Source organism: Pan troglodytes, chromosome 9 (genome assembly GCF_028858775.2).
Source record: "Pan troglodytes isolate AG18354 chromosome 9, NHGRI_mPanTro3-v2.0_pri, whole genome shotgun sequence".
Lineage (NCBI taxonomy): Eukaryota > Metazoa > Chordata > Mammalia > Primates > Hominidae > Pan > Pan troglodytes.
In genome coordinates, this window is record NC_072407.2 from 120,257,025 (window position 1) to 120,271,055 (window position 14,031).

The following is a 14,031-nucleotide window of genomic DNA, read 5'->3' on the forward strand; positions in this document are numbered from 1 at the left end:
CCAGGCATCTTTGCGCTTCCTCCCACACTCAATCCCGGGACTCTCTGGTACCACACGGCATCAGTGTTTTCTGGAATATAGATTAAACACCAATATGAGGCTTCTGGGTAACCCCAGTCTGTGCGAGATCTAAAATAGCAACTCCCTAAGAGACAGGACTGGGTCATTTGCACTGCATCACACCCAGGTTCATAGCACACCAACATGAGTTTATCTAATGCTTCCTCCAGAGATAAATTTTTCAGAAAGGTTTGCAAAAAACACTCAAGGCCACTATAGTAAAATGGCATAAGCTAAGGTATAATAATAAAATAATAACAATACTTAACATTTATTGAGTGCTTATTAAGTCTCAAGCACTGTCTGTACCCAACACTTATCAAGGATTTTTTTTCATGTAATCCTCTCAACAACCATATGGGTTAAGTATCATTTTATTCCCATGAGTAAAGGGATGAGGAAACAGAGGGTTTGTGAGTTGAAAACACATTTCACGCTTCTCACAGCTAGTGAGTAATAAAGCTGGGACTCAAACCCAGGGCTGTTTGACTCCAGTGCCTCTACCCACGGCCACCACTCTTTGCTTGTCAATGTTGTTCTAAACATATTGAAGGGGGGGCTCTGGCCGTGGCAAGCGTGTGAGTAGTAAGGGGAGAATGGCCTTCATGCACTCCCTCCTCACCTCCAGCACCTTGTGTTTTCCTTGCTTAGTGATTTCCCCTCTCCCCACCCCACCCCCGACAGTGTGTGAAAACTGCATGGAGATGGATGTGATGTCGGTGGCCACAATTGTCATAGTGGACATCTGCATCACTGGGGGCTTGCTGCTGCTGGTTTACTACTGGAGCAAGAATAGAAAGGCCAAGGCCAAGCCTGTGACACGAGGAGCGGGTGCTGGCGGCAGGCAAAGGGGTAAGGCTGTGGAGTCCAGTCAGAGGAGATTCCTGCCAAGGGGGATGACCAGCCTGGGCCAGGGTGGGTGGCAAGTCCACAGCTAGGTCAGAACAGCTTCTCTAGAGCTTCTATGCACAGCTTCTATTACTGTGATGACAAGATCTCAACAGAGGTTTTCAAATCTCACATCACTCCCCTCCTTCCCATCCTAGAAAAGTGCAAAAAAGTTTATGAAAGTGATGGGCTTCCTCACATACCTGTCAATGCCTGCAGTCATCCGATTCCACCCCTAAGCTGTGGGAAGAGAGACTTTGATATATTAGCTCCTGCCTTTTCCTTTCCCTTCCCCTATGGAGAGAAACAATGGGAGGATCTTGAGCTGAGGAAAGTCACAAAATGATGAGAAGAGTGTAGGGTCCTTAGAGATGAATGAAAGAAAAACAAGAGAAAGGATGTCTGAAAAGAAAAGGGAGCGGTAGAGGAGAGATCAACGGGGTTTGCCATTCTCTATCTGGGTCTCACTGGCACAGACAGTGCTGCAAGATTGGTTCCCTCATGGGAATGAAACATTTCCCCTCCTTTCTCCGCAGGACAAAACAAGGAGAAGCCACCACCTGTTCCCAACCCAGACTATGAGGTAACATGGGATAGAAATGGGCCAGGACGCTGGAGGGGATGTCCCTCCAGGGGGGAAGGGAACAGATGGGATGGCCCATCTTGTCTGCCAGATGCCTCAAAGCCCCTCACTCAGGGCTTCCATGACAACCCTCTATGTGCCACCTCTGCCTCCTTCATGGTAAAACAGGACTGTCTCAAAGGCTGCATGGCTTCCACAACCATGGAGAGGTGGAAGCTTGCAGGAGACATACTCCTCTTTCTCTGGCTTATTCATTGACTGGGATACAGCCATGGAGAATATCATATACGCAAATTCTAACACAATAAATTCAGGGCTGATATTCCACCAGCATGCACCAGTATAGCAAGTTATTGAAATATTAAAATTATATAAATATTATATAAAAGTTATTGAAATATTAAAATACTTCATTGGAAAATAGCCCCAAACTTTGCTAACCCCAACCCACCCTTACACACACACACACACACACACACACACACACACACACGTGACCAGACATCCCAGTCCCTCCCCTACCGGGCTGCCTCTTGAGTTGGGGTAACAAAGAGTTAATGCCTGGCATGGCAGAGGATCACCAGGATTGTTCTAGTTGATTGGTATGTGTGCACTCCTAGTTGTTAAATATTTTCACTATCACACCTGGATATACTCAACAAATATTTGTTGAGCCAAATACTCAACACCAGCCAAGCACGTAGTATTTACTTTAGCTTAAGCGAATTATTTAGCCCTGACAGAAGCCCTGGAATGTGGGTCTTTAAGTTCCTATTTTTGAGATGGGAAAGCTGAGGCTCACGGAAGGAGGTGACCAGCTCAAGTCTCCTACCGTCCATGCCAAATTAGAATTCCAGCCTGCCTCCTGACTTCAAGTCCAAAGTTCTTCCCTCGCACTAAAGCTAGCTCTTCAGTGTCCTTTCTTAGGAGGTACTTCCTCCCGCACCACTGACCGCCCCATCTCTATTTCACCCCCAGCCCATCCGGAAAGGCCAGCGGGACCTGTATTCTGGCCTGAATCAGAGACGCATCTGACCCTCTGGAGAACACTGCCTCCCGCTGGCCCAGGTCTCCTCTCCAGTCCCCCTGCGACTCCCTGTTTCCTGGGCTAGTCTTGGACCCCAGAAGAGAATCATTCTTCAGCCTCATGGTGAACTCGCGCCCTCCAGCCTGATCTCCCGCTCCCTCCTTCCTGCCTTCTCTGCTGGTACCCGGTCCTAAAACATTGCTGCTTCCTCTTCCTTTGAAGCATCATCAGTAGTCACACCCTCACAGCTGGTCTGCCCTCTTGCCAGGATATTTATTTGTGCTATTCACTCCCTTCCCTTTGGATGTAACTTCTCCGTTCAGTTCCCTCCTTTTCTTGCATGTAAGTTGTCCCCCATCCCAAAGTATGCCATCTACTTTTCTATCGCTGTCCCCTTTTGCAACCCTCTCTGGGGATGGACTGGGTAAATGTTGACAGAGGCCCTGCCCCGTTCACAGATCCTGGCCCTGAGCCAGCCCTGTGCTCCTCCCTCCCCCAACACTCCCTACCAACCCCCTAATCCCCTACTCCCTCCACCCCCCCTCCACTGTAGGCCACTGGATGGTCATTTGCATCTCCGTAAATGTGCTCTGCTCCTCAGCTGAGAGAGAAAAAAAATAAACTGTATTTGGCTGCAAGAGTTGCTGTCCCTGTTTTCTGAGAGAACCTCAGAGGCTGCCTTAACTCCCAAGACCATTCAGGTTCTCACTACCTTTGACTAAATTCTCAGCTATGACCCCAGATGCGAGCACTCTCTGTTTCCACAGCTGGTAGGGCCATTACCTGAAGCTCTCTTTAGAGAGGGCATAAGGGACTAAGAAAAAAAAGAGAGAGAGAGAGTGAAGGGAGGGGAAAGAAAAGAAAAAGAGAGAGAGAAAGAAAAATAAAAGGAAAGGGAAAGAAGGGAGGGATTGAGGAAGGGAAGAAAGAAAGAGGATGGGAGGGAGAGAAAGAAAGGAAGTTTCACCAACTTCTCTTGGAGGAAAACATCAAACGTGGCAGAGGAAGACTGATGGGTCCCTGATGGAGTGGTTGGTAGAAAATGGACAAGACAGAAACAGGCCTTGAAAGACAGATGAAGGTACGGAAGAGGACGGTGGCGGTGGAAGCCGGGCTTGGGGATGGGACACAGATTTCCGCAAGCTGCCAGGAAAAGCTGCGAGCCAGGGCTGGGGAAGTGAAGGAGGGAGGTGTCTCAAGCAGGCACACCCCCACCCTGAGGCAGCCGCCTGCAGCCAGAGGCGGGCTGTGGTTAAGCAGCGCAGGATGTGGGCTGCACTGCCAAGCGTGGCTTCTGGGAGTGAGGGTGGGAGAGGTACAGCGGCAGCTGGGCGGAGGCCCGTGTGAGAGCGCTTTGTTCTCAGTCTCCCACAGCACACTCTGCTTGCAGAGAGAGGAGGCTGGAGCATCCAGGAACTGTCCTAATCCAGCTCAAACCAGTGGGCTCTCTTCTCTCCCTCCCTGCACTAATAATTCACCCTCCTGATTTATGAGTGCGAACACCACTAAAAAGGCCGTTCGTGACCAGCAGCCTCCACATACTGTTCCCCCTCAGCCTTGGGCTGTAGCTACAGCTTCTATTTGTTTTTGGTCGCTGTTGAAGAGTCACTTCCTTCACTCTAAGCATCAACACTTATGTTCAGAAGATGCCTCCATGATGTTGTCCATCACTAGCTGCTGGATGGCAGTTTTGTCCCAAGTATAGTTGATTGTGCCCTGTCAAGGGGAGGCATGGCTCAGTGTAATACAGGCAATAACAGCTAACGTGTGTTGAGCATTTACTCAATACATGCTTCAGAAATTGTACGGAGCACTTTACCTGCATTATCTCATTTAATCTTTATGTTGACACAAGAAGTTAGACGTCATCCTCATTTTACAGACGAGGATACTGAGGCTCAGAGAGGTCAAGTCATTGCCCAAGTCACAGATGGGGTGGGGCAGAGCTGGAACTAGCAGCCAATTCTAATGGTCAGAGCATCTACTCATTACTGACTGTGATCATAAAGAATGTTCCCCATTGTCGCACACTGGGGCCTGTCGGGGGTGTGGGGGCCAAGGGCAGGAAGAGCATTAGGACAAATACCCAATGCATGAGGGGCGTAAAACCTAGATGATGGGTTGAGAGGTGCAGCAGATCACCATGGCACATGTATACCTATGTAACAAACCTGCACGTTCTGCATATGCATCCCAGAACTTAAAGTAAAATTTAAAAATAAAAATTTTAAAAAAGAATGTGTCAGGCACGGTGGCTTACGCCTGTAATCCTAGCACTATGGGAGGCCGAGGCAGGCGGATCATGAGGTCAGGAGTTCGAGACCAGCCTGGCCAACATAGTGAAACCCTGTCTCTACTAAAAATACAAAAAATTAGCCAGGCATGGTGGTGGGTGCCTATAATCCCAGCTATTTGGGAGGCTGAGGCAGGAGAATCACTTGAACCCAGGAGGCAGAAGTTGCAGCGAGCAGAGATCGTGCCATTGCACTCCAGCCCAGGCAACAGTGCAAGACTCCGTCTCAAAAAAAAAAGAATGTTTCTCATTGTCCTGACTTAAAAGCTCTGTATTTAATTGTTTATGCATTCCTTCAATGAGTGCTTTTCTAATCACTCATGTGGCTATCAGCACTATGCTAACTGCTAAGAGGATATCAATAAACAGTTCTTGTCTTCAAGGAGCTTGCAATTATATAAAAGCGGTCAAACATGCAAAAAGTTAAAGAGCAACACAAGAACAGATGATGTGATTAAGCACTCATGCGTGTTACAGACAGTGTTGCAGGTGTTCAGAGGCAGAAAAAGCTCCACGGAGGAAAGACTTTATCTAGGCCTTGAAGGGAAGGATGAATAGAACTTGGAGATAAAGAAGGCACTCCAGGCCAGACACGTTGGCTCACACCTGCAATCCCAGCACTTTGGGAGGCCAAGGCAGGTGGATCATGAGGTCAGGAGTTCAAGACCAGCCTGACCAACATAGTGAAAACTCGTTTCTACTAAAAATACAAAAACTGGCTGGGCATGGTGGCATATGCCTGTAGTCCCAGTTACTTGGGAGGCTGAGGCAGGAGAATTGCTTGAACCCGGGAGGCGGGGGTTGTGTGGGTGAGCCGAGATTGTGCCACTGCACTCCAGCCTGGGCAATAGAGAGAGACTTCATCTTCGAAAAAAAAAAAAAAGAAGAAGAAGGCACTCCAGATTGCAGAGAAGGTTATGAACAAAGACTTCCAGGCAACCAGCTCCGCACTACAGAAGCAAATCGACTTAAGGAAAGAAGAAGGAAAGTGGCTATTTGAGGGCACATGCTATGCTCAGGTCCTTTCTCAAGTTCTAGCCGCGCCTTACTTACTCACTCCTTAATGCATCATGCAAAGTAGGTATTATTTTATCAGTTTCGCAAAAGAGAAAACTGACTTTCAGCAATAATAGGTAACTTCCTTAAGTTCCCAGAGCAAGGAAGTGAAGGCCCTGGAACCTAAACCCAGATCCTCTAGCACACTCTCCCACAAATGTCTGATTCTGCTTTGCTGAAATACTGTGAGTATGGCAGGTCCCCAAAGTACATCCTAGGACCTTGTGGTTCCTGGCTGTGCCTGGCCACATCAAAGCAGGGAGGCTGACAATCTCTGTCCCTTCTTGGCTCCCTCTTCCACTCCCCTGAGTGGTTGGGCCACACTTTCAGTGCTCCTGTCAAAAGGCCACCCAATCCCTGCTCTCCTCACCGTGAGCAGCTGAGGGCAACTCCAGCTTCACGGAGAACAGAGAATAGGCCCACGGGGCCTGCAGCCAACCCCTTACCTACTCCCTCACGTGCTTCCTCACCTGCCCTTCCTGCCCCAAGGATGGGCCTTTTCCCACTCACCTAAAACCTTGATAGCCTCCCCTTTCTTCTGCTCCAGTGTCTCATGACATCACCTCTCCCTCTCCCCAGTATTACCCAACTGTCCCCTTTAACTTGATCTTTCCCCTCCACTGCATGCTCACATCTCTCCCATGCTAAGATAAGCTCTCCTTTGACCCTGCATGCCTCCTGCCCAGATACTTCCCTTTCTCTCTCTGCCTTTTTAAGTCCCAAAGAGAAGTCTACTAGGCCAACTTCCTCATTTCCCTCTGATCCTCAGCCCTTTACAGTCGGGCTTCCTCCTCTCCCACTCCAGAAACTCTCAAAAACATCACAGTGCCCTCCTTCTTGCCAAATCAAAGAAGCACTCCATGAGCCTTTCAAGAGCAGACCTCTTGGAAGTATGTGAAAGATTGACTGCTCACTTCCTTGGCTTCCATGACATCCTCTGCCCCTCCTTACCTCTCTTGAAATTCCTCCTCCCTGCTCCTTAAACACTGGTGTTCTTCGAGCTTCTGTTCTCATTCCAATACCCTTCACACTTCACCTATTTTTCTTACTTTCCCATATCTCTACCCCCAGACCTGACCAGATCAGATATCCTCTTAGGCTTTAGACATATTCTGGATGTATCCATTTGGGAGCCCACAGACTTCACAGACATTTCAAATTTGAGATGTTCAAAACTGAAGTCACCATTCCACCCCCCACCCACCCCCAATCCCTCAAACCATCTCCTCAACCTGCATGTCCTTCCCCAGCGAAGGGTACCACCATCTACACAGTGCTACTGGATCAGAAACCCTGGAATTGGCCTGGATGCCTCCTGCACCCTCATTTTCCACATCCAAATGGCACTCCCTAAATAGCTCTTCAAAGTGATTTCTCTCTGTTTCTGCCTCCAGAATTATGTGTGCCATATCACTTCCTGCTGGAAGCTCTTCAAGGATGCATTACCTCATACAGAAAAAGCCCATACCCCCTACTTAGCCTTACACTCCAGGTCTTCCGCCTTTGGACCCTTACCACCTCTCCCTTATTTCTAACACTCTGCAACTTGAACTTCATGCTCTAGTAAAACTAAACCTCTTGAAATTCTCCCTGCTCTCCACCTCCGTGGTGTCTCTCCCCATCTTTGCTCATGCTTTCTTCTCTGCCTAGACTGTTCTTTCCTTGCCTCCACTTTTCTTTTCTTTTTCTTTTTTCTTTTTTTTTTTAGTTAAGCAGACTTTATTTGAGCAAAGAAAATTTATGAATCGGGCAGCATCCTGAACCAGTAAACGTTCAAAGTGCTGCACCCAGCAACATGGGCAGGCCAAATTTATCGGAAGTAACACACAGAAACAGTTTGACGGGGTACAGTTCAGCATTTGCCTTATATGGACATGGTCTGATCAGCCTGTGACTGGTTAAAGCACAGTGGCTGTGACTTGCTGAGATTCAACTATTTGTTACAAGAATATAGTCTCAGTTGGGAGGCAGTTTACTTAAATACTAAGTTAGGTTGCAGTTCAACAGATATGCCAGCAGCTTTGGGCGAAATTTAATTTAAACATTTCTGCCTTTTGGTCAGCATCTCAATTTTGAGAGATTGACCAGAACCTTGGCCCCTGACCCCATTTTCTGTCACCATCATAATGGACTTGTTTTGTTTCAATATTGAATTCACAATTCACAACTTCACCTTAGTTGGATGATTCTTTATGCTTTCTTCATGTTTTTGTTATTCTAACCCTAATAGACCAGTTGATGTATAAAGAATGGCTGCATAGGAGCACTTAAGACTTCCCAGGGGAAGCAACACAACAGAGAGACAATTATTATTATTTTAATTTTTAAGAGGGAGTCTCACCCTGTCACCCAGGCTGGAGTGCAGTGGCACAATCTTGGCTCCCTGCAACCTCTACCTCCTGGGTTCAAGCAATTCTCCTGCTTCAACCTCCTAAGTAGCTGGGATTACAGGCACCCACCACCACAACCAGCTAATTTTTGTATTTTTAGTAGAGATGGGGTTTCACCATGTTGGCCAATCTGATCTTGAACTCTAGTCCTCAAGTGATCTGCCTGCCTCGGCCTCCCAAAGTGCTAGAATTACAGGCGTGAGCCACCGCGCCTGGCCAGGGAGACTATTATGATGACTATGAGTGGACAATGCCAAGAAACTGAAGTACACTCCTTATCAGGAGTTTCCACAAACAACTAGTCAAAATCAAACAACTCGAAGTCCGTTCAATAAAGATAGTTCAGTAGCATTTGAGTCCAGCTGGTCAGTTTTGGTTCAGGAGATGATGGTGATTAGGGCCACAGTTCACTACAAAAAGACCTGATTTAAACTCACTCCATTAAATGAGAGAGCTATATTAGAGATCTCTCAGAGACCTCCACCCAGCAACAGTGGACAGCCAGTGTTTATAAACAGAAAAAGGAAGTGGCATTGGATATAGCCTGATCGGTTACAGGTCACCCTTTGCCTAATTTAGACACATCTGATCAGTCTGCAGTCTGCCCCTGGCTGAAAGCTGGCTGCTATGGTTGGAGGAGACTTCCTTTCTTCTTACAAAAATATGCCCTCAGGTCAGGTTGTAGTTTGTTTACATATTAAATGAGGTTACATCCCAGTCAAATCCTCCCTACAAAGTATCCCCTATTCTGACCTCTATCATCATAGACTAGTTTTTCTGGTTTTTCAACTTTAAATAAATGGAATCACACAATAAAAAAAAAAGAAGAAGAAGAAGAAGAGAAAAAAGGAGGTTGCAGTTCACTGAATTGCAGCATTTTGGAACAAATTTAATTTTTTTTTTTTTTTGACGCGGTCTTGCTCTGTCACCCAGGCTGGAGGAGTGCAGTGGCACAGTCTCGGCTCACTGCAACCTCCACCTCCTGGGTTCAAGTGGTTCTCCCTCCTCAGCCTCCCAAGTAGCTAGGACTACAGGTGCCCGCCACCATGCCCAGCTAATTTTCGTATTTTTACTAGAGGCAGGGTTTCACCATGTTGGCCAGGCTGCTCTCGAACTCCCCACCTCAGATGATCTGCCCACCTCAGCCTCCCAAAGTGCTGGGATTGCAGGCGTGAGCCACCGCGCCCAGCCTGGAACACATTTAATTTAATTTAGCAGAACTTACTCCCTGGGCCCAGAGGAGGTAGAGGCAAGAGTTGCTTCCCATGATGAGTGCACCTGATGAGAAGGCAGCTCCAGATGACTCAAAGGAAAACCAAGAATCAGGAGTGAAAGAAAAGCGCAGGTCTTGCCTGCTTCAGGGGAGGACCCCAAACTCCTGGTTAATAGTAGGGACCTGCTTCCCCGTGCACCCCAGCTCCCTCTCCACCATACAGTCGCCTCCTAGGCCTGGCGACCACAATTTGGGGCCTCCTGTGAGGCCCAGAGTTCGCGAAGTCAGGCGACAACCAGCTGAAGTGGTTTGGGCCTTGTGACAGCACCAGATCCAGGGCGAGGTCGTGCTGCTGGTCCTCAGAGTACACGGGCCGGTAGCCCTGCAGCTGCAGTGCGCCGCCGCACACCTCCTGCATACGCAAAGGGCGGCAGGTGGCAAAGACCTTGGTGAAGGGCAGCGCGTGGCGCCGGGCCTGGGAGACGTTGAGCTCATTCCTAGACAAAGTCTAGAAGGCCTCAAGTGGCCAGCCGATCCCTGATCCATGGGTGATGTTGTGGATCCAGGCCTCGAGCTGCGGCATGATTCACCTTGCCTCCACTTCTCACATGACTTCTATTCATGCATCAAAACTAAACAGATGATGATTTTCTCCAGGAAGCTTTCAAAATCCCTCCCAGATGAGGCTAAAAGCCGCTACTCCTTGGTACCAAACAACTCTATAACTCTGTCATATTCCTACTATCATATTAGAGGTATCTGTATGTTTAATGAAAGGATGGATGATAAATGGATGGGTGGATGGGTGAATGGATGGATGGATGATAGGTGGATGAATGGATGAATAGATGATGGATGGATGAATTTTTTCACTACTAGATAAGAGGACAGAATCTGTATTTTTCTTTGATATACCAGCTCCTACACAGTTCAGAGCCTAGTTCATAATATATCCTCAATAAATGTTGACATGAACTGACCTTGAAGATGATGCTGATGGAACTTCCACAGAAGACCAATAAGATACCGATGGGAAATCCAGATATTACTAACATAGATAGAAAAATAATCAAAATGAACATACTAAAAACTTGCAAGCACAGCGTCCCTACTCAAAGGAACTTGCTATTCCTCTAACTCTCTGGCTTGGATTGATGTCTAGGAACAGCCAGCTAAAATCAACCTCATCCTAGGCAAAGATACTTTGGTTGGCAGTAGGGAATAAGAGAAAAAGTTTGGTGTGGAATGAGAAAAGGTAAGAGCTTTCTTTACTGGGGGAACCCATAGTTATAGATTATTCAGAAAGGGAAGCTGTCTAAAAACCAAGAGTCCCTTTTCAGATATGTCAACTCTTAGTTCCTTCAGACATCCCTGGTACAAGTCTTGGCCCCATCCCAGAGCTGGGACATGATTAGGAGACAGAGATCTGCCCCCCTGGCATTTGCCCATTCCCTGGCCATGTAAAGTACAAGCAACTAGATATAATGACAAAAATATTTCCCAACTTTTTCCAATGAGTTCTTGAGCTATTTAACCCTGAGCACTTATTTTATTTAAGAATATCTCAAAATGGAAGAATTGGAGGTGATGCTGAGAAGCCAGGGAAACCCTGATAACTCAGAGACAATTCCAACATTGCAGTGTAACTATCACTCCATCATCACACCCTGTTCACTCAGCAGGCTATGGACTCAGGGGTTCTATTTACCCTAATCCCATATTCCTCCTCCCAAATTTAAAGCCGACCAGAACAACAGGTCTCTTAATTCCCTCTTTAGCTAAGAATTTCTAGCCCTGAGAAATGCAAAGCAAAACCACAATGCGATACCACCTTACTCCTGCAAGAATGACCATAATCGAAAAATCAAAAAAAAATAGATGTTGGCGTGGATGTGGTGAACAGGGAACACTTCTACACTGCTGATGGGAATGTAAACTAGTACAACCACTATGGAAAACAGCGTGGAGATTCCTTATAGAACTAAAAGTAGAACTGCCATTTGATCCAGCAATCCCTCTACTGGGTATCTACCCAGAGGAAAAGAAGTCATTATATGAAAAAGATACTTGCACACACATGTTTATAGCCGCACAATTTGCAATTGCAAAAATGTGGAGGCAACCCAAATGCCCATCAATTAACAAGTGGATAAAGAAAATGTGGGGGGGGTGTGTATATATGTATATATATATGGGTGTGTGTGTGTGTGTATGTGTGTGTGTGTGTATATATATGTATATATGTGTATATATATGTATATATGTGTATATATGTATATATGTATATATGTATATATATGTGTGTATATATATATACATATATATATGATGGAATACTACTCAGCCTTAAAAAGGAATGAATTATGAATTAACAGCATTCACAGCGACCTAGATGAGATTGGAGACTATTATTCTAAGTGAAGTAACTCAGGAATGGAAAACCAAACATCATATATTCTCACTCATAAGTGGGAGCTAAGCTATGAGGATGCAAAGGCATAAGAATGACACAATGGACTTTGGGGACTCAGGGTTGGGGATAAAAGACAACAAATTGGGTACAGTGTATACTGCTTAGGTGATAGGTGCACCAAAATCTCACAAATCACCACTAAAGAACCTACTCATGGCCGGGCATAGTGGTTCAGGCCTGTAATCCCAGCACTTTGGGAGGCTGAGGTGGGTGGATCACGAGGTCAGGAGTTCAAGACCAGCCTGGCGAAAATGGTGAAACACCATCTCTACTAAAAATACAAAAAATTAGCCAGGTGCAGTGGCAGGCACCTGTAATCCCAGCTACTCAGGAGGCTGAGGCAGGAGAATCGCTTGAACTTGGAGGGCGGAGGTTGCAGTGAGATGAGATCGAGCCACTGCACTCCAGCCTGGGTGACAGAGTGAGAATCTGTCTCAAAAAAAAAAAAAAAAAAAAAAAAAAAGAACTTACTCATGTAACCAAATGCCACCTGTTCCCCAATAACCTATGGAAATTAAAAAAATTTAAATAAAGAATTTCTAGCCCTGAACATTGGTTTTATTTGTGAAGTCTGATCCCACAGGTACCTGTTGCTTACTGACATCATGGGCAGAAATATCCTAGCAGATGTCCTTGGAATGACAGATGGAAGGGTTGGAAGTGGAGGTGAAATCTTGAGTAGGTTTCCTACCTGGACAGAAGCAGAGTAGTGCAGGATAAATGTAGATGCTGAGGTGAGAAAAATAAGCAGGATGAGGAGGCTGTAGATTACATATGGGATGCAGAGGATAGGAGGGATACACATTATAGAAGGAACACCACGTTGCATTTGAATGCAGTGTATAGGTGGGAAACAGTGGAAAGGAGGAATACAGAATAAAGGAAAGATTAAGAGTGTAGAAGGCCCAAGTCAAACTTGTAGAGATGAAAACTATGATATCTGAGAGGGAAAAAAATGAATTGGCCATATCTGGCCGGGCACGGTGGCTCATGCCTGTAATCCCAGCACCTTGGGAGGCCAAGGCAGGCAGATCACCTGAGGTCAGGAGTTCAAGACCAGCCTGGCCAACATGACGAAACCCTGTCTCTACTAAAAAATATTAAAACTAGCCGGGCGTGATGGTGGGCGCCTGTAATCCCAGCTACTCTGCAGGCTGAGGCAGGAGAATTGCTTGAACCTGGGAGGCGGATGTTGCAGTGAGCCAAGATTACTCCACTGCACTCTAGCCTGGGCCAGAGAGGGAGACTCCGTCTCCAAAAAAAAAAAAAAAGAAAAGAAGAAAAATGCATTGCCCATATCTAACAGCAGATTTGATATTACAGAAGAAAAGATTAGATTAGTGGGCTTGAAGACATAACAATAAAAACACAAAGAGAAAATGAAACGCAAAGAAAAAAATTAAAGAATAGAAAAGAATATATCATGCTAACACTAATCAAAAGAAAACCGTATATTAACATCAGCCAAAGACATACTTCAAAGACCAAAGAATGTTACCTGGAATACAGAGAGATATCATGCCATGTCACAATGACAAAGGAGTCAAGAGAATATAGCAATCCTAAATGTTTATGCACCTAATAACAGGGATGCAAAATTGGCAGGCATGGTGGCTCACACCTGTAATCCCAACACTTTGGGAGGCCAAGGTAGGCAGATCACTTGAGGCCAGGAGTTCAAGACAAGCCTGACCAGCATGGTGAAACCCCGTCTCTATAAAAAATACAAAAATTAGCCAGTTGGAGTGGTGGACATCTGTAATCCCAGCTACTCAGGAGTCTGAGCCCAGGAGGTGGAGACTGCAGTAAGCCGAGATCACACTACTGTACTCCAGCCTGAGCAATAGAGCGAGATTCTGTCTCCAAAAAAAAAAAAATTGAAGCAACTCACCACAAATCAATGATAAGCATTTGAGGTAATGCATATATTAATTAGCTTGATCTAGCCACTCCACAAGATGTACATATTTCAAAACATCATACTGCACACCATAAATGTATACAATTTATATTAGCTTATTAAAATTAAATAAATAATACATTTTTAA

At 46.0% G+C, this 14,031-nt stretch overlaps 1 protein-coding gene across 2 annotated transcripts in view; it reads left to right on the forward strand.

The window, feature by feature from the left end:
- Positions 1 to 3,196, forward strand: part of CD3E (CD3 epsilon subunit of T-cell receptor complex) — a 541,795-nt gene extending 538,599 nt beyond the window's left edge. For both annotated transcript variants that reach the window (XM_063783440.1, XM_009424254.4), the window contains 3 exons: positions 745 to 912; positions 1,485 to 1,531; positions 2,510 to 3,196. In XM_063783440.1, the coding sequence (XP_063639510.1) occupies positions 745 to 912; positions 1,485 to 1,531; positions 2,510 to 2,566 (272 nt within the window). In that variant the 3' untranslated portion in view covers positions 2,567 to 3,196. The remainder of the gene's footprint in view (positions 1 to 744; positions 913 to 1,484; positions 1,532 to 2,509) is intronic.
- The last annotated feature ends 10,835 nt before the right edge of the window (positions 3,197 to 14,031 follow it).